Source organism: Narcine bancroftii, chromosome 1 (genome assembly GCF_036971445.1).
Source record: "Narcine bancroftii isolate sNarBan1 chromosome 1, sNarBan1.hap1, whole genome shotgun sequence".
NCBI classification, from domain to species: Eukaryota; Metazoa; Chordata; class Chondrichthyes; order Torpediniformes; family Narcinidae; genus Narcine; species Narcine bancroftii.
Genome location: NC_091469.1, coordinates 41,583,998 through 41,609,349, shown reverse-complemented (window position 1 = coordinate 41,609,349; position 25,352 = coordinate 41,583,998). Strand labels below are relative to the sequence as shown.

General features: G+C 39.4%; 1 protein-coding gene across 5 annotated transcripts in view; it reads left to right on the top strand.

Moving 5' to 3' along the window:
- The window catches only part of snapc3 (small nuclear RNA activating complex, polypeptide 3), a 77,325-nt gene extending 56,548 nt beyond the window's left edge, over positions 1 to 20,777 (top strand). For 3 of the 5 annotated variants that reach the window (XM_069924822.1, XM_069924801.1, XM_069924791.1), the window contains 2 exons: positions 16,672 to 16,779; positions 20,398 to 20,777. In XM_069924822.1, the coding sequence (XP_069780923.1) occupies positions 16,672 to 16,779; positions 20,398 to 20,545 (256 nt within the window). In that variant the 3' untranslated portion in view covers positions 20,546 to 20,777. Of the gene's footprint in view, positions 1 to 16,671; positions 16,780 to 20,397 lie in introns of those variants that run through there. The other 2 variants (XM_069924811.1, XM_069924843.1) reach the window with 2 other exon arrangements.
- Positions 20,778 to 25,352: the final 4,575 nt, after the last annotated feature.

Below are 25,352 nucleotides of genomic sequence, written 5' to 3'. Positions count from 1 at the left end.
CTATTCTCCCTTTATAACTAAATGTCTCCATCCCAGGCAACGTTCTGGTGAATCTCCTTTGTTCTCTTTCCAGTGTTATCATTTCCTTCCAATTAGCATGGTAACCAGAACTGCATTTAGTTTTCCAGCTGTGGTCTGACCATCTACAATACTGCATTAAGTTGTAACATAACCTGGGGGGCATGCCATGTGATGACGTGGGGCTAGACTTGAATTCTCTACTCTCTCTGAAAAAGTTTTACGAAAGTCAAAAAGCCTGAACTGATTGAAAGAAAATAGAAGAGGGCCTATAGAACAATATATAATGTCACCTAAGAAAGATAAATTGACTTACTTTTCAAGAACTTGAACAAGAAAAAGAAGCTGATAAAGAAGAGAGGCCTACCTTGAAGAAGCGTCCTGGAGCTGGGGAAACCTTGAACATTGCTGTTCAAGGTCTCCCTGACAATGGCCATCTGCCATGGGTGAAGAAGTGACTGTGCATATGCAACTCCTCACGCATGCACAGAGCACAAAAAAAGGAAGCAATTTTTTAAAAAAAGCTCAAGAAGCCTCCAGCTCCAGTGATCAAGGAGAAGAGCAGGAAGAAGAAGAAATGTATGTTGAACAGAGAGTTTTGGCCAAAAGACAGGAGAAAATAAAGGAGTCTTATATATCCACAACTAAAATGAAGAAGTAAATGGATTCTTTCCAGCAAACTTTGCTACAGTTAACAATAGAAGTTAAAAAAGTAATGAGGGTATAATTGAAAATAAGGGTTCTACAAAGAAGATGATGGATGCAAAAATTAAAGGTAATGAATTTGAAATTCAGCATGTTAAAGAGCAAATGAAGAAAGTTCAAGCTGAAGCAGCAGCAACTATATGATCAATTAACTCAAAAAATTGATATGTTAGAAAATTTCAGTGGAAGAAATAATATAAAAATTGTTGGATTTTATATAAGCCCTTGTTTATAAGCCCTTGTGGTTCATGCAAGAAGAGAGGACTGGCTGTCTAATGTTTCACTTGGAATAAGGGAAACAAAAAAGAAACTCTGGTGACCTGAAAGAAAGAGGTTATGATCTGGAGAACCCTGAAGGGGCAGGTTTCGTTTCGTCAGCAAGACACTGGGGTAGCTGATTAAAAGGGAATCAGTTGTGGATGTTCTGGAACAACAAATCTCTCAATGAAAATCGACAAGAACCTTCATGAGCAGTAACCATTTACCTTTCAAGCACCAAAGCTTGGTGAACTTCATAAATGTTAAATCTGTGCACAGTATAAGAATGGCCTGCAACCAGTGAACTTGGAGGAATGAGAAGTGAGATTGGACTGTGAACCAAAGAACTTTTCTGAACTTGTATACATATACACATTACATATACATGTGTTTAGAATTAGAAGGGGGTTAAGTAAGTCAATAGTGATAAGTTAAAATTTGATTCTATTTTCATGTTTAAAGATAATTAAAAGCAATTTTTGCTTAAGTAACTATTTGTCTTGGTGAATATCTATTGCTGCTGGATATTGGGGTCCTCTGGGTTCGTATCAGTTAATAATACCTGTATTAATGGAGGTGTTAGATCAAATGAAAGTTCATGATTTACCAGACTCTTTTAAAATAGCATTAATAACTGTAATTCTGAAAAAAGGGAAAGATTGTTTACAATCTTCCTCATATAGACCAATATCATTATTGAATACAGTCTATAAAATTGTTAGCTTAGAGATTAGTTTATTTTTGCCAAAATTAATAAATTTAGATCAAACTGATTTTATTAAAAATAGAAAAGCAGCAGATAATATCGTTAAATTTTAAATTTTGATAAATATAGCACAAAATAGGAAGATTCCCGTGGTAGCAGTAGCATTAGATGCAGAGAAAGCATTTGATTGATGTAATGGGATTTTTTTATTTGAGACACTTAATGCTTTTAGGATTCCAAATACTTTTATAAACTGGATAAAGACATTGTATGATCAACCAAAAGCAAAAGTGATTACGTATAAACAAATCTCACAACCCTTTTTACTCAAAAGTTCTTCTAGACAAGGTTGTCCATTTTCACCCTTTTTATTTGTATTTGCGATTGAGACATTGGCAGAAGTAGTTAGAACTAACAATGAAATTAAAGGATTTGAAGTAGGTAATAAGGAACATAAAATTAGTTTATTTGCTGATCATGTTATAGTATATTTAAAGAGACCAGAAATATCTTTAAGTTGAATGAGAGATTAAAACAATATGGGTTAGTATCGGGTTGTAAAGTTAATGTTGATAAAAGTGAAGTGATGCCCACGGTGGATATGGATTACTCTCAATGTAAAAGATTGACAAAATTTAAATGGCAAATTGAAACAATTAAATATTTAGGAATTTAAATAATATATATGATTTGTGTAAGTTTAATTATTTGCCATTGTTAAAAAAAATTGGAAGAGGATTTGAAAAGATGGAAAGATTTACCAATAATGTTAATAGGATGAATGAATTGTACTAAAATGAATATTTTTCCAAGAATGCAGTATTTGTGTCAATCATTACCTATTCATGTACCAGAATCTTTTTTTTCAAAATTTGTATAAAATAATACACAAGTTTCTTTGGAAAGGTAAGATGTTGAGAATTGGTTTAGAAAAATTAATGTGGAAATTTGATCAGGGTGGACTAATACCAAAGTTTAAGAATTATTTTAAAGCAGGTCAATTGAGGTTTTTGTCCTCCTGTTATCAAAGGGGTGAAAAACCAGCTTGGGTTCAAATAGAAATGAATAAAATTGGTGAAACTAAACTATTCCGGAGCAAATTTTGTATAAATGGAACAGTGAGTTGTTTAAAGAAACTAAAGATTTCTCAGAATTAAAGCATATATTTAAAAATATGGAGAAGAATTCATATTGAGAGAGGAATTAAAAATGATCAATTACCAAAATGTTAAAACAAAATCAACTTCTTCCTTTGACTTTGAATAATTCTTTATTTGACAATTGATATAGTAAACGTATTAGACAATAAAAGATTGTTTCTTAGGATTTTTTTAACTAAGATAAATATAATATGCATAATACAATTTTTGCATATTATCAATTAAAAATGTATTTGAAAAAGAGACTGGGAGCAGATTTGAGACTCTCTAAACAGAGTCAATTTGAAGATATAATAACAGATACATTTATTGTTAAGAAATTTATTACTGACATGTATGGAAAATTACAAGAAACTACAAAGAAAAAGATTTATACATGTCAAAAATACGTTGAGAAAAAGAATTAAATATACAAATTCAGGAGGAGATTTGGTCAAAAATATGTCATAAAAGTGTTACAAATACAGTAAATGTAAGATATCAAATGGTTCAATATAATTTTCTTCATCAATTATATTATACTCCATATAAGTTAAATGGACTTGATTCCAATTATTCAAATTAGTGTTTTCAATGTGTGAAAGAAATAGGGACTTTGTTTTTGCATTCAGTGAGGTCTTGTGACAAAGTGGAAAGGTTTTTGAATGAACTGAGTTTATTATTAAGACAAATTATGAAGATAAAGATACCAAAGGATTCAAGAATATTTTTACTTGGGGATATATATGAAAAGGATACAAAATTGAAATTGGATGAATATCAAGAAAAGTATTGCAATAGCAACTGCAAAGAAATGTATAGTGATATGGAAAGATGATAAGGAAGTGTTATTAACTAGATCGTATAGTGAGATGCAAAATTGTATGCCTTTGGAAAAAATTGTGTATAGTTTAAGGAATTGAGTTGAAAATTTTTATTGTACTTGGAAACTATATATGGATTTTATGAATAATTTTCCATCCACCTCTTCTACCTTATCCACTTCTCTTGATCAGTAATTTTAATAATTGTATATGCTAGTATTATTGTATATTAAATGGTAGGTCTTCTTTTCATTTTTATAACTTTTGGCTGGGGTGGTGGGGAGAAAAAAATGTTTTTTTTGTATTTTTGGATATGGATATCTGATTAATGTTTTATTCATTGTTTTTTTTTCTGTAATGAATCAAATAATTAAGTAAAATTTTCAAAAAAAAAAAGTTCTAGCATAACCTCTCTATTTTGGTATTTGCTGCCCTAACTATGAAGGCCAATATCCCAAAGGCTTATGAACTGCACTATCCACTTGTGTTGCCACCTTCAAAGATCAATCTGTTCCTCTATAGTCCTTAAGACCAGACTAATAATAGTATACGTCCTAGCCTCAATAGTACATCCAAAATGCATCACCTCTTATTTGTCTATATTAAAACACTATGTCTTTTTTTAAAATAAGAGCTCATTTCACCAATAAGTGGAAACCCCTGCAGGCTAAAACTATCCTCCAAACTTCAAGAACTTTGCCAATCTTTGGGCCCTCTGCAAACCTATTGATAATGCTTCTCATATCCATGTTACAAACAGCACAGGTGATCCCAGTTCTTGTCCTTGTGAGTCACTCACTAGCCATAAACCCACTCGTCTTAAAAACAGCCCTTTAACATATCCTCTGTCTTCTATTGGCAAGCTAATTATGGAACCAATTTATCAATTTCCTCCAAATCCTATGGGTTTTACCTTTTTATTTTCATCAGTCTCCCATGTGGAACTTGGCCAGAAGTCTTACTAAATTCCATGAAAATTGCTTCTACTATCCTCCCCTCATCCATCCCTTTGTGCACTCTTCAAAGAATTTGCTCATATTGGTTGGACAAGATCTGGTCTTGACAAAACCATTGTTGGCTGGATCTGATCATTCCTTCACTTTCCAAGTGATCATTATCCTCTTCCTCGGTTTCAGTGTCTTCCCTACCATTGATGTGACATTGGCACGTCTATAGTTACCTGTTGCCTTTCTTGAAAAGGGGGAACATGGTCGTGATCATTGGGTTGCCTGCTTGTGTCCAGTAATAATTTAAAAATCTCTCTCCAGGTCTCCCCTCCAGTTGCCTGGGATGCAACTACTCTAGCCCTGGGATTTATTTATATTTTAAATCCATTGAAATATTGAGTACTTTTTTAATTTATATGCACTAGCATCTCTTCTTCACCTTCACTAAATTCTCCAGCTACAGTTTGTTTCCTTTGAATACTGATTAAAAGTATTCATTTAGGATTTTGTCTGATTCTACCTCCATGCACCATGCATAGATTATCCATGTTGAGCTTCAAGGGCCCTTTTTCCCCTGCCTCACTCTGGTTATTCTTTTCCTCTTAGTTCCTTTAGGTTTGCTGAATTGGTCAATGATTTTTCATTACCCTTATAACACCTCACTACACTTGTGTTTTTTAAAAAAAAATTATTTAAAAGATTTTTGAACAGCATACAATCAAATAACAAAAAAAACCCCAATTTATATATATATATATATATATATATATATATATATATAATTATAAAAAAATTTAAAACCCTCCCCTCCCTCCCACCTCTTAAGCCAACTCCCATAAGGGGAGCCAAATATAAAAACAGAACAAAATATATACAATATTTCAAAGTATTTCCAAATTCATATATTCCAAATAAGAAGACCACATTTTAACAAAAAAAGAATAATTATCATGCAAGTTGCATGTAATTTTTTCCATAGTAACACAAGCTCTCAATTCATTATGCCAACGTGCTATGTTAATCTCCACGTTATCTTTCCAAGTACTAGCTACACATTTTCGTGCTACAGACAACATTAAACGTGCAAATGCAATCTGAAATTTATCCAATCCCAATCCCTTCAAAGAGACCGTGTAGCCCAACAAAAAAATCAATCGGTCTAATGGTAATTTAATTTTGAACAACTTTTCCAGAACCAACCTAATTCCTTCCCAAAATGGTTGTACTTTAACTCAAGACCAAACAGCATGTAAAAAAAGTTCCAATACATGATCCACATCTAAAACAAGAGTCCGAATACTAAACCCATATCTTTTCAGTTTTTCTGGAGTCAAATATAACTGATGTAAAAAATTATAATTAACCATTCCATATCTTACATTCGTCAGTTTAGTTACACTTTCATGACACATAACTTCCCAATTCTCCTGAGGGATAATACAAGTTAAATCATTTTCCCATTTAGTCCTAGATTTCTCCCATTCTGGTTTATCCATACTTTCTTGTAACAATTGATACATATCCAAAATTGATACATATCCGAAATATAACCTTTCTTTGGTATAGGTCTCTTGCAAAAAAGCAATATCAACTTTCATCTTCTTTATATGTAAGCCAATACTCGTTTACGCTTAATGGGATTATTCAATGCCTGAACATTAAAAGTTGCAAAGCTCAAATTAGACATTTTGTTAATAATAAACTTCACACAACTATAAAATTACTCCCCTTTCTAATTCCCTTAATATTCTAAATCCTCCCCTATATAAAAATTCCACAAAGTCAAAAAAAAATAGAAAAAATATACTACCCCAAATAAACTACTAGAAAGTAGTAATCCCTAAAAAACTGGGTGTGGTAAGACCCATTAGTGGCAGATGAGTATAAGGTCTCAGTGTCATCCACCCCCCCAGTCAGACTTGCACAAAGTACTTAATCAAATATATTCAACCCAATGATTCCAGTCCCAATGATTGTTCTGGGTCTTCAATATCAAGAAGACTTTGCGTCAATTCAACTTAATTTCCATTCTTTCCGTGTTTCCCATTCTTCCCAGTCCCATTTCCATTTACCCTCCTTTTAAGCGAAGATAATGGCGACCATCCACTTCTCGCAGATCTGGCAACGAATAAGCAAAAATTAATGCATCATGGTCATTTTCAAAAAATTGAGATTGAAAATTCTCATAAAAAACTTTCAATACAGCCGGGTAACGAAAAATGAATTTACAACCCTTTCGCCACAATACTACTTTAGCTGAATTAAATTCTCAGCGCCTTCTAATTATTTCTTGACTCAAATCAGCATAGAACACTCTGTTATTTTGAACCATAATTGGAGTCTGATTTTGCTGCGGCTTCTGCACCGCAACTCGTAATATCATTTCTCTATCCCGATATTTCAAACAATGAATCAAAATTGTTGACGGTGGTTGACCTGGAAACAGTTTTTTCCTCAATGCTCCATGTGCTCAGTCTAGCTCCAGACCATCCGGAAAAAATTTATTGCCCAGTACCTCAGGAATCCATTTTTAAACAATTTTTACCGGATCTGAACCTTCCATATCTTCTGGAAGACTTACTATTTTTACATTATTTCTTCGACCTTGATTCTCTAATGAATCAATCTTTTTCAGTAGTTCCTTCTTCTGAATCCCCCAATCCACAAATCCTCCACTTTTTCCATTTTTTCTCTATTACGATCCACTTGATTCTTGCATTCAAAAAAAGCTTCTTCAATTTTTTAAAAATTATCCTGTACAGTGTCCACTGTTTTTATACATCTACTAACATCACTTTTAATTACGGTCATATCTTTCTTCATAGAAGTCATCTCTTCACATATTATTCATTTTAGTTTTCACTTCCATAAATCCTTCATATATCTGAGTAGACATCTGCATTGACATGTTTTCCATTTGATGAGCAATTCCTTCCAATATTGTAAACACAGAATCAAGTCCAGGTTCCATCACTTCCTCTTGAGGCCTACCTTCTCTGGTCCCAGTCCCCATATATTCTTCCTATGTTGATTTCAATAGCGCTGGGCTCTCTTCCTCTTCTGGCACAAGTGTAACTGCGGGTCTGGATACCTGTCGACAGCACGCCGACCTCGTCAGCCTGCTGTCTTTCGTGTTCCCCCACAGCCCACACCTTCTCTAGTAATTCTCAACTTGTGATGCATCGCGCATGCCCAGAAGAGTCACCGATCGTGTAGGTGCGTCTTCCAACACTGCACTGCGCGCCCCTAGATCACCAGGCATTACTGTGGGTTCGTGAGTCAGGGCCGGCCGAGCTCATTCACAGAACCGGCGCCATCTTGCAGACACACAATCAGCGCCGGTGTAATACTCAGCCGAGCAGGGGTCCTTTGAGGCTTGGGAACTCCAGTCGACGACTCCATGGCTTCAACTTGGTAGGTAGGCCTCAATTCTTCAACACTTTTATAAGATCATTTCTTTTGTAACTGAGTTTTTGATTTCTTCACGTTTGTAGCCATTTCAATCCTCCACTATTCCAAAGTCTGTAGAAACTATTGTTAACCACTTTCACAGATTTTAAAGTCGGGTATTTATAAGTCTAACTGAGGAAAGGTGGAACTGCACATCTTCCCTTTACACCATCTTGCCTCGCCCCCTACACTTGTATTCTTGATAGGCCTACCCTATTAATGATTCCCTATATCTTTCATATTGTAATACCAATGTGAATTTATAAGTACAATGTATATATGGATTTCCTTTTGAAGCAAATGGGGACCATGTGCTGTAGCAGCGAGAGGTTGGAAATGTCTGCAAAAGTTTCAGCCAGTTGGTCCACGAATGTTTTAAGGAAAGTGACCAGGAATAGCATCTGGACCAAGTGCTTCTTTTTTGTCCCCTTTATTCATCCTTATTATTTGACATCCAGGGTTCCCACTGATCTACTCCTGGATTTTAACCTGCCAATATTTCTGTTTCTTTCTGCTTCCCAATTGGACTCACCTGGAAGTTGATGCTCTTAATCTACTTTTGCTATGCCTTTCTTTTTATTGAAGAAGTTAGGCTTTGCCAATGTAATACCTTTATTATAGGTTAATCTTTGTTCCTTTTCCATAACCAGTTCAAAATCTGTGGAGTTATGGTCACAAACTGCAAAAAACATCCCCTAAAGACACTTCTGCTTGACTAGCTACATTCCCTGAAACAAGTTGCGGTCATTGCTTTTCCTCCTGATTGAGCTTTGATGCTGTAATAGATCAACCAATATTCAAGAAATTAAACTTCAAAGATAGTCTTGAATTGTGTTCAGTCATGTTCAACCTCGTGGTGTTTGGATAGTAGGATTTCTGAAAAGCATAAACTAATCAATCTTGCTTGCATGCCACAGACACGTCTTGCTGTATAATTGACTTTGATCTTTCAACATGTGAATCTCTGGAAAATGTGCTCCTAATTTCCATGAACTAGAATGAGACAGCGAGTGCCATTTTGTCCTGGAGTAGATTTTCATGGTAGTGTGATCTACTTTAGGTCAGTAAGATCTGGGATTCATATTTTCTATACAGGGAGAGTAATAATGTTTTAAGTAGGCAATCTTACTAATAGAGGTGCTCCTAGTTAAATACTTCAGTGAATCTTGGAAACATTCAGGTATTGAAGGTGATTTTGTTTTCAAGACTCTGACTTGACACGAACAATACACAAATGTGTTGAAACATTTTGGTAGAATTTAAAACCAATGAATGAAATATCTTTCGATATGGGGAGTTTTGCTTGAATTTTGGTTCAGGAGAGGAAGGGAGCCTAAAATAATGGAGATAATGAACCATGTTTTCATTACAGCTGAGCTACAGGATTTACCATCCTCTAATTTTTTGATTGTTTTATTTTGAGCTGATTGTTGAAGCACTTAAATGGCCCAAATACAGAGAAAACAGCAAATAAGAGTAGGGATGTAAGCCCTGGAGTATCCTCTTTCAGATTTATTGTCAGAGTACATTAACTCTAAGATTCCTTTTTCCTGCAGGCGTGCCAGAATTACCACTCGTTGATAGTGGAAAAAAATTGTACACAACATAAATATGTAAACAAAGAATTGTAAACAGATAACAAATGAAAACAAACTTCAATACAGAAAAAACAAAAAGAAAATCAATAAAATGCACAAGTGGAGTCCTTAATTGAGTCTCTGAGTTTGTTGTTGAGGAATCTGATGGTGGAAGGGTAGCAGCTGTTCCTGAACCTGGTGGGGCGAGTTTTGTGGTAAAACTGATGGTAGCAGCAAGAACAGAGCATGTGCTGGGTGGTGTGGGTCCTTGATGATTGCCGCTGCTGTCTGACGGTAGTGTTCACGGTAGATGTACTCAATAGTGGGGATGTCCTGGGCTTTTGGAGGGCTTCACACTCGTGTATTGGTGTTCCCATACTACACCATAATGGAGCCAGTCAGCAGACTTCCTATCACATCTCTGTAGAAATTTACCAGTGTTTCTGGTGTCATACCAAACCTCTGCAAACTCCTGAAAAAGTAGAGGCACTGACCTGCTTTCTTCATGATGCCATTGGTGTGTTGGGTCCAGGAAAGATCCTCCAAGATGGCGACTCCTAAGAACTTAAATTTGCTCACCCTCTCCACTTCTGATTTCCCCCCACTGATCACTGGATTGGATACCTTTCATTTAGTCTGATCATGGCAGATCACCCAAATTCTTTTCAGTGTTCCTACTTTCTCCCAGTTTCCCTTGAAGTTGTTAAAGCTGCTCTTCCTGTCAAAGGACAAAATGTACAGCAAAACAACGAAGTACAAAACATAGATTTTATTGAGTAACGCTTATGGCAATGAGTGTTAGAGGCAGGTAAACAAGGTCACCTCACTAATATTGTTGAACCTTATTTCAAAGAATCAGTCAGGGGTTCAATATTTAAGGACCATTCTTGCATACAAATTAAAAAGTTAGCTCTTTGAAAGTATTTCTAAAGAAAGGGAAGTGGCTGAATGTTAATTGGCTTTTTACATGTTGTGGTGAATGTCTGCCAAGCTGCCTGTCTCTCCTCTGGCGAGCCTTGCTGTACTAACATTGGCTGTGCATTATTTCTACTGTTCAGGACACTCCCCTTGGATATAACTGGGTATGCATCTATTGTCTTTCATTATTGTACCATGAGTTTCTGCTAATAAAACCCATGATTATTGTTTGACCACATCATCTTTTTCTACTTCATCAACTGGCACTTCAATTTTATGAGCAGAAATGGATGCAGCCCTCAAGCCAGAGTGGCTGATAATCGACCAGTCTGCCCCGAGGGCCAGAGAAATTTTCAACCACTGGATTGCTTGTTTCGATTACTACATGGCTCGAAACAACGTGGTTGATGAGGTGATACAGTGGGGCCACCTGAACTCTCTGCTGGGTGAGGTCCCTTTCGCCATAACGCAAGGAGCTACCACTCTGGCTATAACCTGGAAACGTCTGACAGCTTACTATACAGCGCCACGGAATGTGGTGCTTGCTCGACACCAGTTGCTGACTAGATGCCAGAAACCCGGGGAAAAGTGATGCTGCCTATGCACTGGCCCTCGACTCGCTGGCAAATGAACATCACCACAGTGCCTTGAAGCTGGATGCTTTTGTCAATGGGATTGACTTCAGTTACATCCGATAGAGGCTGCTGGAGACGGAGCCCTTAACCTACGACCGGGCAGTCACTCTAGCCAAAACACTGAGAAGTGCCATGCAATCCAGTGAAATGCTAGAAACCAAAAAGGAAACATCCAGGAGTGCTAGAACCCCAAAGGAAAAAAAAGGCGAACTCCTAAAAAAAATGCTACTTCAGTGATAAGAGCTGGCACCCCAGGCAGAAGTGCCTGGCTCGATTTGCTACCTGCAGCTATTGTGGGAAACTCGGCCACTTTGCTAAAGCATGTAAGGCGAAAATTACTCCCACTGATAAGAAGAAGAAGAGAAACACCAAGAAAATGCGTCCTGGAGCTGCAAGAATGAAAGGCAACTGTCAAAAGAGCCTGAGAGATTGGGCTCACTCCCCCCCCCCCCCACCCCCCCCAAGCCTGTGACCCCCTAGTAAGCTTTCAGGTGGCCATGCTGAGGCTCCACTGTCTCACACTGGTGATTCTGGAGTGGGTCCAGAAGTCAGTCCTTCCCACACTACAGACTCAGGACCTGTACCAGTTCCCAAGGTTGCAAAGGAGCCACCCGTTTTGAGAAGCTCCAGAATTTGTAAACAACCTGATAGGCTGACATATTCATAAAGCATCTCATTATATTTATTGCTTGCTAGATACTTGCATATTTTGGCTGTTAGAGTATTCTCAATGCCAAACATCGCTTGCTTCAGTCTTTCCTAGCAGCTGTCCTTTTGATTTTAACCCTTTTTCTGCCGGGGATAGACTGTGGTGAATGTCTGCCAAGCTGCCTGTCTCCCCTCTGGCGAGCCTTGCTGTACTAACATTGGCTGTTAGTACAGCAAGGACACTCTGTTAAGGACACTCCCCTTGGGTATAACTGTGTATGCACCTATTGTCTTTCATTATTGTATCAACTTGTCCGTGAACTACTCTTTGCAGATGATGCCGCTTTAGTTGCCCATTCAGAGCCAGCTCTCCAGTGCATGATGTCCTGTTTTGTGGAAACTGCCAAAATGTTTGGCCTGGAAGTCTGCCTGAAGAAAACTGAGGTCCTCCATCAGCCAGCTCCCCACCATGACTACCAGCCCCCCACCCCCCCCACATCTCCATCGGGCACACACAACTCAAAACGGTCAACCAGTTTACCTACCTCGGCTGCTCCATTTCATCTGATGCAAGGATCGACAAAGAGATAGACAACAGACTCGCCAAGGCAAATAGCGCCTTTGGAAGACTACACAAAAGAGTCTGGAAAAACAACCACCTGAAGAAACACACAAAGATCAGCATGTACAGAGCTGTTGTCGTACCCACGCTCCTGTTCGGCTCCGAATCATGGGTCCTCTACCGGCATCATCTACGGCTCCTAGAACGCTTCCATCAGTACTGTCTCCACTCCATCCTCAACATTCATTGGAATGACTTCATCACCAACATCGAAGTACTCGAGCTGGCAGAATCCGCAAGCATCGAATCCACGCTGCTGAAGACCCAACTGCGCTGGGTGGGTCACGTCTTCAGAATGGAGGACCATCGCCTTCCCAAGATCATGTTGTATGGCGAGCTCTCTACTGGCCACCGAGACAGAGGAACACCAAATAAGAGGTACAAGGACTGCCACATTGACCACCGCCAGTGGGCTGACATCGCCTCCAACCGTACATCTTGGCGCCTCACAGTTCGGCGGGCTGCAACCTCCTTTGAAGAAGACCGCAGAGCCCACCTCACTGACAAAAGATAAATGAGGAAAAACCCAACACCCAACCCCAGCCAACCAATTTTCCCTTGCAACCGCTGCAACTGTGCCTGCCTGTCCAGCATCGGACTTGTCAGTCACCAACGAGCCTGCAGCAGACGTGGACATACCCCTCCATAAATCTTCGTCCGCGAAGCCAAGCCAAAGAAGAAGAAAATTGTACCATGAGTTTCTGCTTATAAAAGCCATGATTATTGTTTGACCACATCGTCTTCGTATACTTCATCAACTGGCACTTCACATGTACATGTTATAATTAAAAGATTTGAATTTGTAGCCTATACAGTAGAAGCAGTCTGGGAAGCTGCTTGCCATATACAGTGTTCCTTAGTCTCAATCATCTTTAACTCTTGCAAATGCAAGTTCTACCTTAAGCAGAAAGCTATGAATATTAACAATAGCAAGGGGAGCTGCCAGTTTGAAGGTCTGTGAAGCCTAGGGCTTGTTGGCGCCTCCAGTGTGGTTATGTGTATCCTGCAGCTTTTGAAAGCTACATTATGTCTGACAAACAGTGGAACCATGTCTGGGCAGGAAGCCGATTTATGAATGGGAGCCTGTTTGTCAAGTAGTGGAATTGGTTGGCAAGCATTTAGTGTTGTGTTAGACATTGATTGTATTCTAGAGCCTGGTGGTACTGTGATTACTTTGTGTTGACCAGGGCAGAAAAGATAATCTAATTTCCTGTCTGGAATGTTCCGTCACTTCTTTCCAGCCTATTCTATGAAAGCCTGTGACTTTATTTCTGTTACAGAGGAAAATCTACACTGGTTTTCTCATCAAGATTTAGTTCTGTCCTCAAATTACAAAGACCCACTCACCGGGAATTTAGTATGGTTTTACTTGATTTAACTGTGCAGAATACAGCAAATATTTTATCTATCTTTGTTTTCTTTTAAGGTAGAGCAGTAGTTATTTCTCTAGATTGCCACCACACCACATCTATTAGAACGTAACCCTGTTAAGTCCAAAGTGATTCATTTTGATAGGTGATATAAGTACAATAAATCATGGGAGTATTGAGGATCAGAGGGATCTCTTGGTACAAATACATACAGATCTGAAGGTGGCAACGTGGGTGGACAAGGTGATAGAGCAGACATGAAGAATGTTGGCCATTTTTGCCAGGCCTTAGAATAATTTTTTTTTTTTTTTTTTATATATAAAAGCGAGACAAACCTGAAATGTCGACCATATCTGCCTGCATCCACAGATGTCACTTGACCTATTGATTTCCTTCAGCATCTTGTTATTTACACTTGTATTAAATATGCAGAATAATGGCTGCCACAATACTGAAAAAATATGATTGGTCTGGTGTGAAAAACCACCAGGATGTTGGCTGGGATGGTGTGTGTGATATAGAGAATTTAGGTTAAAAAGACTTAAGTTAAAATGTGATGATTAATCATAAACAGGGAAGCCAGAACGGACAGAGAGTTTACTAGCAGTCAAGGACAGAAGGAGCTGCTGAATATGTTTTTTTAAACCTATCTTTTCATGGTCATAGTGAGAGACATGCAGGAGACAAAGGATTGATAAGAAGTGTGAGAAACAGAATTCAGTGAATGTAGAGTTCACAGCGTACGTAACGAACGTGATAATTAAAAATGCAGTTGTACTTAGGATGCTTTTGTAATACTAACCAATTAAAACAGTATTAATAAGAAGGGGAAGGGCAAATAATAAAGGTATAAAAATCAATGCACTGTATGTATCGGGGCTTAACTGGTGAGAAACCAGTTAAGTCCAACTCTGCAGACTTGTAAATAAAGCTTGTCGTGTCATCAGTTTTAAAGAGACTCATGTGTGAGAAGTTTTATTTCTGACAGTGTGTCTTAGTTTCACACCTATCTCACACACACACTGAGTAAAAATATTTTCGTATTAGGCACTTTCAGGTGGCCAAAATCCCCAATTGTAAAGCCGCATATTATTGCCAATATGCGGCTGTCGGGAGGCCACTTGAAAGCGCAGGAGGCGCCTGCGAGGCAAACTTTTATCCCTCCCGGAGGAGGGTTACATCGCCGGAGCACTGAGGTCCCCCCCTGCACATGAATGCAGTTGCCTGAAAGCAGCTGCTAAGGGGATGACAGTCAGCTGGCGAGTGCCTGACAGCTCCCCTTCTAGCTGCCCTTGCCGCCCGCCCCCCCCCCCCCCCCCCGGCGTGGAACGTCAGGGCAGGGGTAGCGGCGTGGGCTGTGGGCTGTCAGCACGGGGACGTCCCAGCACTGATGCCATTGCCCAGCTCTCCTGGCCGGCGTGGGTCCCCGCACCCGGTCTCCCAGTGGCTCAACATGGGTCCCCACACTGTGAGGCAGTCGGCGCGGGCTGTAAGTGTGGGGACATCCTGCGCGGGGAGTCTCCGTGCTGGCGGCCCACACCGTCTGCCCCCACCGGCTGCCCCGCGGTGTGGGGTCTCGTGTCAGGCTGTTGGGGGGGGGGGCGGCTGTGGGGGCTCATATCTTGCTGTTGGGGGGGGGGGGGCTCGTGTCGGGCTGTTGGGAGAGCTGGGTGGTGATATCAGTGTGGGGACGTCCCGCGCTGACAGCCCGCGCCAGCTGTCCCTTCAGGTGGCTAACGCTGTGCTTTTAGCACTGCCACCTGAACGGCAATTCAAAGGCCCGCTTCTGCTTCTGCAGGTGCATCCTTGGCGGAGAATACACTGAAGAAGCCTATAGGACTTACAAGAGTGATTTTCACTTACTTGGGACGTGAGACAAAGCACATTCCATGGTCCCACAATCTTTCACAGTTAATTTACTGCAATTAACACCCGACCAATTTCCCCCAGAAGGGTCAATTGCTCATCATATAGATAATATCTTCTGCATTACATTAACAAGTTTTGGAGAGGAATCAATTAAATATATCAAAGACAGGCTTCAGAGTTCAGAAGAATTTTAATAATCTTGATTTAAAAAAGCTTTTCTTTTAAAGCCTATCTTGTTAAAAAGTGTGTAATTGAGAATTTCATGGTTTAATTTAATGGAATGAGGATGATTAAATTGATGCCACAGGGCAGAATTTCCCACTGCTGCTATCAATTGTGTGTGTTCTTTCATTGCCAATATTACATTCCCATGCTCGCCATCAATTGTGCAAATATCTTCGTATAGCATGCTCACACATATCTAACTCGGGGTGGGGGGGAGGGGAAGAGACTTGGTTTGATTTTTTTTTAATGCACATAACTTGTAGGTTATATGAATTTTTTTAAAGTACTACTTTTATTGCCCTTAATTGTGTACACCACTATCACACTTCTCCACTTGATGTTGCATAGATAGGATAGTCAATAAACTTTTCCCCATGGTAGAGTTGTCTGTAACCAGAGGGTGTAGGTTTAAGTTAAGTAGGAAGAAGTTTAGAGATGATACAATGACATTTTGTTTTAACATTTTTAACATTCTGAGGTTAGTTGGAATTTGCAAGCATAGTTTGAGAGGACAGTGGACAGTACGGAGGTTGAGACTCTTCCAACATTTGAAGTCCTTGAATCACCAAGACAAAGGTAGACCTCTGAGGTGTTTGTAAATGGGATTAGTACAGATGGTTATTTGATAGTTGGCATGGACAAGATGAGCTGAAGAACCTACTCAAGCCACTGGAAGAATTAGCAGTAGCTTTATCTTTTGAAAGTGGTGCTTATGTTAAGTGTTGAACTAATCTAACTATCAACATTTATTTGCTGCCAGAGTTGTCCATCATGATGATTGTCTAGATAAGACTTTGTACCCGTGTCTCATCAAAAAACCCTGGATCTGGACTCGGAAGTGTTCTGTTTGCAAGTTATTTATAGTCAGGTGAGTGTATGCAATGTTAAAGACAATACAACAGTGCATTTTGTAAGGGCTAGTTTATGAATCAATGTATTCTTTATTTTGCCAAGATGATTATTTAGTATATATCTGAGAGAGAGAGAGAGAGATGTCTGTGGAAACTTTTCAACATTCAAAATTTTCAAACTGAAATTTGAATACATTTTCTTTGATCACAGTACAATACATACACTGTCCTTTTGAGGACCTGTTCAACTGAAGCTAGGGGAAATCCAAGTTCTATTTTAAAGATAGGGTTACCCAAACCTAGAGGGCATAGATTTAAAGTGAGAAGGGAAAGATTTTGAAGGACATTCTATGTAACACAATAACTATGCGGAAGCAGCAACCAGAGGAAGTGGTAGAAGTGAATGCAATTGTAACATTAAAAAGGCATGTAAATAGAGGGATATGGGCCAATTATGGGGAAATGGGGCTGACTACCTAGGGTAGATGGCTTGGTTAACATGGACAAGTTGGACTGAAGAGCCTGTTTCCATACTGTAAAACTGAAAGTTACTGTTACAGCAGAGTCCAAGGAAGCCACTAAGTTGACTGGTTGGTGTTCATGTAAGAGATGACTAGTTGGGATTTCATGTTGATAAATTCTGAGGAATACAAGGCATAGCAAGGAACCTTGCAGACGAGGTCTGCATGTACTACACCCTGTTGGAATCTGTAACATAACGGGTACAAGAAGGCTTGTCAGCTTGAGCTTGAACATGTTTTGGAGCTTGAGCAACAACTGCCATTGTTGCAATGAGTTGAGGTTCACTGATTTTTGGTAGGCACGTTTTGGGAGGTGATCACTGTGGCTTAAGAATGCAAGGAAAGGGGAGACAATTGGCTTTGCTCAGTGTATTGAGTACAGGAGTTGAGATATCACGTTATGACTGTACAAAACATTGGTGAGACCACACTTGGAATACTGTATGTATTTCTGGTTGTCGTACAATAGGAAGGATATGGTTAGTGTTCATAACCGATCCTACCAGGATGTTGGTGGGACTGGTGGCCTTATACTGGATTAACTGGGACTATCCTGGAGCAAAGGAGCCTGGGGACCTATAAAGATCAAAGTTTGTAAAATCACGAAGAGAGTGGATAAGATGAAAGTTGCTGTCTTTTTTGCAGGCTAGGTCAATCTAAAACTCGAGGGCACATTTCAGGTAAGGGGAAAAACTTAAAAGGGTCTTGAGGGGTAAGTTTTTCATACAAGTGGTTATGAGGAGGAAGCTACCAAATGAAGTGGTGGAGATGGATACCACTACAATTTAAAAAAAAAAGACATTTACAGATAATTGGCTGGTAAAGGTTGAAATGTACATGAACCAAACACATGCAGGAAGGCACTTTGGAATGAATGAGTTGGGCTGAAGGCTTATTTCCATGCTGTACAACGCTGACCAAACAGTTTGTAAGATGCAGCACTTAAATTGTATACATTTTGCTACCAATCTACTCAGTGAAGCACTGGGTTACATAGCAACCTGAAGCTAATGGCTAAGAAGCTATTGTGTAAGATGCTACTCCTAGTGCTGGATCTACAAATACTTCAGAAGAGCTTTGATTTCATTAATTAGTGGAGCAGGCTTGAGAGGCTGTGAATTGTGTCTGCTCATAATTCATATTTATGATGTTCCACATCTGTTAAAACAGTCCTGGAATAAGATTGACCTTTTTATGTTAGATTACGTAATCCATTCTAATATAACTGCTTCAAAAATAACATCAGCTTGACCCAAAAGGCCCAACTAAAATTTATTATAAATTACAGTTGCTGTTATTAGTTTCCTTTTGTATCTTTTTACATCACCCTCTAGACCAGGGGTGTCAAACTCAAATTCACAGAGTGCCAAAATTAAAAACTTGGACTAAGTCGAGGGCCGAACTAAATATTTATTGAAAATTTTCAACAACATCTACATGTTTTCTCTTCTTTCAACATATGTAATGTTAAACTTTTTCTTATTAAAATAAATGTTTAATAATAGTTTTGGATAAACTCTTTCCAGAAGCATTAACAAATGAGAAATAAAATATTCAATAAATAATATTTCTCTATAGAGGATTTGTCAAATGTTGCTAGTGTGCTGTCGAATAGTAAAATCTGAGGGCTATTGAGAATGTGGGAGAATAACATGATTCCTGAAACAATCAAATGGGTGACTGATTGTGGGCATGAACTCTAGCAGGGTTATTTGCCATGCCCTTTTTCCATTGGTACAGATATCCTTTGATTTACACACTTTTCAAGTTTTATGCCTAATGAGCTTGTATCCAGGTGCAGGACCATTTTTAACCAGGAATATATTTATCACTGTGACATGAAACTATTGGAAGATCATTTTATCCTGAGATTAAAGTTCATAATCCTTACTCAGGCCTGTGTGCGGGAGGGCGGGGTTTGCGGGCGATCGGGTTGGACAACGACAGTGCGGGGGCATCGGCTCTCGCTGCAGGGCGGCATCTCGGCAGATCAGCGGCCCCGTCACTGTGAGTCGCGGGTCGGCCTGCGGCAGGGAGGGGGAGTGGGCAACGGTCCTGGCGAGGTCAGGCCCGAGGCCTCCGGTTCCGGGCGCTGGGAAGCGGCCTTGGCTTCCCCTGACACCAGCCAGGCCCCAAAACCAGAGTCCACGGTGAGACCCTGCAACGAAAACAGAGGAGGTGGGGGCGATTAGCGGGCTGACGCCAATGCATTCTGGGATTTATAGTATTAGCTGTGCATGCGCTATACTGGCGCGGCGGCCAGCGGGCCACCTCTATACATTTTTGAAATGATCTTGCAGGCCAAATATAATTATATCGCGGGCCAAATTTGGCCCGCGGGCCAGAGTTTGACATGTGTGCTCTAGACAAAAAAAAGCTGTTAGCTTCTCTTCAGATTTCCTGAAATTGAGTTTGTAATGTAGATTAGTGCCACTGTTATGGTGTGCTGTTATTCATTATCATTTTATCATGTGTAATTGAGGCACATTAGTTGTGTTCCCCAAACCCCACTTAATTTTTTTGTAATTGCTGGTGCATTGATTGTGTGGTGAAGTGTTCCTCTAGGTTAGTCCTAGTTCTCTTACTTCATCTTCCAGTTCCATATCTGTTTAGAGATTGGTGTCAGGCATTCTCAGAATGGGACAAGTGCAGTTGCATCTTTCCTGCATTGTAATATCTGCCCTCTGAGGTATACATCAGTTTGTATTAAATTCTTTCATCCTTAGAAAATAATTTTTCTTTTGGTTGTGCCTGTTGCATTCTATTACTGATTAGAATAGCACCATCTTAAGTCACTTTCATTTTTAAGATCCCATTTAATTGACCAAACCAGGTTCACAAAAAAGTGCAATTGACTCATGACTTGAATGATAACCAAAATGAGATTTTTTTTTCAGAGACTATTCAGTTATTTTTCCAAGGTTTAGAAACTGAGTATTCAATGCTTAAGGTCGTTAAATTCAAAAATATTAAACATTCAACTTGACTGCCAGATATTTGAAGAGGATATTAAATACCTCTAAATGATTAGTGTAGATATTATTGAACAGAACCAAACTTGGGAATCCAGTCTGATGCTGTATTGCTCATGCAATCACTTTTTTTTTCTTCTAGGTGGGTAACCAACAATGATACTCTTGCCCCTGAAGACCCAAGCTTCTTTTGTGACATCTGTTTCAGGATGCTTCATTATGACGCTGATGGCAATAAATTAGGAGAATTTCTTGCATATCCCTATGTTGATCCTGGAATATTTAATTAAAAAGGGTCTTGAGTAGGTTTCCAATGGGATAATGAAATCTCTTTGTACAGTCTAGTAAAATGTTTCCTCAGCTGTGTATAATAGTGAAGACCTTGTGCATAACTATTTTCAACAATGTCCAATATTTTTTACTTATTTTTGTGGTAGACAAAATTTTAATTTTATTTTCCAAAACTGCTGCTGCTTGAGGTACAGGATTTAACAGTGAATTATAAACAGACCATCAACCATGCATCTTGAAATCTTATTTCAAACCCAACATGGATTAGAAGTTTATCACAAGTGAAATGACCTGCTGCACATCTCTTCATATACTAATGAAAAAAAGTCTCTGGTCAAAAACCACAATTGACGGTTATGACAAACATGGTGAAAAGGATCTAATTAAACTTCATACTACTTCACTAGTTTATCATTTCTAAAACTGAGGCAAGTGTTTAAAACAGTAAATATTCTAAGTGGCTTTAGTGATGGATACCTGAAGTACATCTCTTTGGCTTGGCTTCGCGGACGAAGATTTATGGAGGGGGTAAAAAGTCCACGTCAGCTGCAGGCTCGTTTGTGGCTGACAAGTCCGATGCGGGACAGGCAGACACGGTTGCAGGGGAAAATTGGTTGGTTGGGGTTGGGTGTTGGGTTTTTCCTCCTTTGCCTTTTGTCAGTGAGGTGTACATCTAATGAAATAAAAATAACACTGGGGTTATTCAACATCAAATTTATAAAATTTAATTTTGTTGTCCCACCCAAGTCTCTACTCCTCTGGAAATTGTAAATGTTAAGGAGACAATTTTGTGACTGGCCATCATACGTTTGAGGGTTTGTGCAGCTTTTTCCTTGATGGAAATTGAATGTAGAGTATGATTCCTAGAAATCCTAACAAATTAAATGCTTTTAATAAGATGCATGGTTTATTCCATTAATGAAATCATTCAAGTTCTAACTTTGCACTGTACTTCCATTGAGATTAGGTCTTGTCAGCCCAGTAATAAAATAAAACAATTTTCTGCAATCTCCCACTTGGGGGAAATGTCATCTTTTAGGCAGCATTTCAAGAAGATAAACATTTTTGATCAGTTCTTTCATCAGACCTTGATAGCTTCTTCCTGGATTTCTAGCAGATGGCTATTGTTCATACAATCACAGAATAGAAATGGGCCATTCTAGAAATGTTCCCCCTTAGCCAAAATGCTAGGGACTGGATGTTTTTCAATTAGTGGGTGTTTTCCGGTTATTGGAACAATGGTCGTAAACAAGTCAGTAGCATTAGCGGTTAAACAAAAAACAACAGGCGGCTTTGAGCATGAAATAATGTTTTAATGGGTATCAAAAAAAACTTGATATCTGGTAATATGGTAATAAGATAAATGCAGCACCAAATACTAGAAATTCTCCTCAATGGCCTTTTCAAATGTTTCCTCCATGGGGTCATCAGCTGATCATTATTTTTCAACTTTTGACATGTTGGCGCTGTAAAAAAGTTCAGTTTTTGGATCTTTTCAGTATGGGGAAAATGTACTGTAGTATTCTGCCTAGTCAGGGGTTATAGCAGGACATTGATAGGCTAAGGACTGCACCAGTCCTTAGCCCTCCACAAACACCTCTTATCCATATTTTTTTAAAATTTACTTAATCAGGTTGCTCATTCCACACTCCCACCACTCTCTATGACAAGATTTCCCCCCCCCCCAACCTATATCCTCAGATTTGTATCTTGCATACCTTCAATGGGAAAACCCCTACCTATATTTACTCTCTATAGCCCTCAGAATTTTAAGTACAGGTACACGATCCTTTATCTGGACATCTAGAATCTGGAAAGCTCCAAAATCCATCAAGTGGGGAGAGAGACTGGCAGCGCAAGTCGGGCGGGTGGGGGTGGGGGGGGGGGGGGAAAGGAGACGGCAGGGCGACTAGAAGGGGGTATGACAGGACAATTCAGGTGTGCTTAAATCTGGCTTTCTGAAATCCAGAAAAATCCATAATTCGAAACACTGTCCCCCAAGGGTTCCGGATAAAGGATCATGTACCTGTACCTCTATCAAATATCCCCTTGTCCTTCTACACTCTAGGCAATAAAGTCCTAACCTGTTTAACTTTTCCCTGTATCTCTGCACTCTTTTCAATCTTATTCATATCTTCCTGTCATTAATATTCCAAATTTAGCCTCACCAATGTCTTATACAACTTTACCATAACATCTTAATTCCTATACTCGGATTTATGAAGGGCAATATGCCAAAAGCTCTCTTTATAACCCTATCTGTGATGCCACTTTTACAGAATTAAGTATCCATATTCCTGAATCCCTCTGTTCTTCCGCACTCCTCAGTGCCTGCCCATTTACCATGTATGTTCGTCCTTAGTTTATCCTTTCAAAATGCAACACTTTGCACTTGACTGAAACAGAAAACTTACAGCACAATACGGGCCCTTTGGCCCATGAAATTGTGCAAAACATCCCAACCTCAGAAATTAGGCTTTGCCATAGCTCTCCATTTTTCTAATCTCCATGTACCTACCCAAAAGTCTCTTAAAGGACCCTAATGTATCCACTTCCGTTGCCAGCAATCCATTCCATGCACCCACTACTCTGCAGTGTTTTTTTTTAAACCTATCCCTGACATCTCAGTACCTACTCCCCAGGACTTTAAACCGGTGTCCTCTCCATTTCAGCCCTGGGAAAAAAAGCCTCTCATTCTCCACTGCTCCAAGGAGAAAAGGTCAAGTTCACTCAACCTGCTTTTATAAGGTACGCTTCCTATACCAGGCAACGTCCTTGTAAATCTCTGCATCCTTTCTATGGCTTTCACATCCTTCCGGTAGTGAGGTAACCAGAACTGCACACAGTGCTCCAAGTACAGTCCTATATAGCTGCAACATTACCTCTCAGCTCCAAAATTCAATTACACAATTAATGAAGGTCAATACATCATATGCCTTCTCAACCACAGAATCAACCTGCACAGCTGCTTTGAGCATCCTATAGACTTGGACCCCAAGATCCCTCACCTAGCCAAGAGTCTTACCATTAATACTATATTCTGCCATCATATTTGACCTGCCAAAATGAACCACTTCACTGGGTTGAATTCCTTCTCAGCCCAGTTTTGCATCCTATCAATGTCCTGCTATAACCTCTGACAGTATAAACAAACTTACTAACCCAGGTCATTTATATAAAATCATGAAGAGTAAGAGTCCCATAATAGATCCCTGAAGAACACCACTGGTCACCAACCTCCATTCAGAATATTACTGTCTACAACCCCTTTTTGCCTTCTGTGGGCAAGCCAGTTCTAGATCTACAAAACAATGTCCCCTTGGATCCCATGCCTCACTTTCTCAATATGGCTTGCATGGGGAACCTTATCATATGTCTTGCTGAAATCCATATACACTACATCTACTGCTCTTCCTCCATCCATGTGTTTAGTCACATCTTCAAACAATTCAATCATCTTCATAAGGCATGACCTGCCATTGACAAAGCCATATTGACTATTCCTAATCATAGCTCTCCAAATGTTCATAAATCCTGTCTCTCAGGATCTTCTCCATTAACTTACCAACCACTGAAGTAAGACTCACTGGTCTATAATTTCCTGGGCTATTTCTACTCCCTTTCTTGAACAAATGATAACATCTGCAACCCTCTAATACCTCTCCCGTCCCAATTGATGATTCAAAGATCATCAGATGTTCAACAATCTCCTCCCTCGCCTCCCACAGTAGCCTGGGGTACATCTCATCTGGCAACTTATTCAACTTGATGCTTTCCAAAATCTCCAACGCATCCTTTCTCTTAATATCTATATGCTCCAGCTTTTCAGTCTGCTGCAAATCATCATTACAATCTCCAAGATCCTTTTCATTGGGAATACTGAAGTATTCATCAAGTACCTCTGCTATTTCCTCCAGTTCCATGCACATTAACCACTGCCTCACTTGATAGGTCCTATTCTTTCACGTCTTATCCTCTTGCTCTTCATACTTGTAGAATGCCTTGGGGTTTTCTTAATCCTGCTCACCAAGGGCTTGGCCCCTTCTGGCTCTCCTAATTTCCTTTTTACCCATATCATCTTCTAGATTTCTAACATGACCTAGATCTCAGAACCTTTTGTAAGCTGCAGTAAATTCCATCTACCACTTTTTAAGCCCATTCCCAGCTGGTCAGATCCCTTTGCAAGCCTGGAAAATCTTCCCACCAACACCTCCAATCTTTGTGACATTTGCAAATTTGCTGATCCAATTGACCATATTATCATGCAGATCATTGATATAGATGACAAAACAACAATGGTCCCAACATTGATCACCATTAGTCACACACCTCCAGCTGAGAAACAATCATCCACCATTCTCTGGCTTCTCCCATATAGCCAATGCCAAATCCAGTATACTCTCACCAATGAATACTGAGCATCTGAACTGTCCTGACGAATCTTGTCAAAGGCCTTGCTAAAGTCTGTGATGACAACATCCAGTCTACATCTCAAAGCTATCAGATTTGTTAAACACGACCCATCAGGCACATAGCCATGTTGACTATCACTAATCAGTCCCTGGCTATCCAAATACCTGTATTTCTGATCTTCCAATAATTTACCAGCCTAACATTTCCAGGGTTACTTTTGGAGTCTTTTTTAATCAACCGAACAATGTGAGCTACCTCCTCCAGCACCTCACCCATGGCTTAGGATATTTTAAATATTTCAGCCAGAATCCCAACAATATCTAGACTAGCATCCCTCAAGGTCCGAGGAAATTTCTTGACAGGCCCTGGGGATATATCTATCCTTTGCTCTAA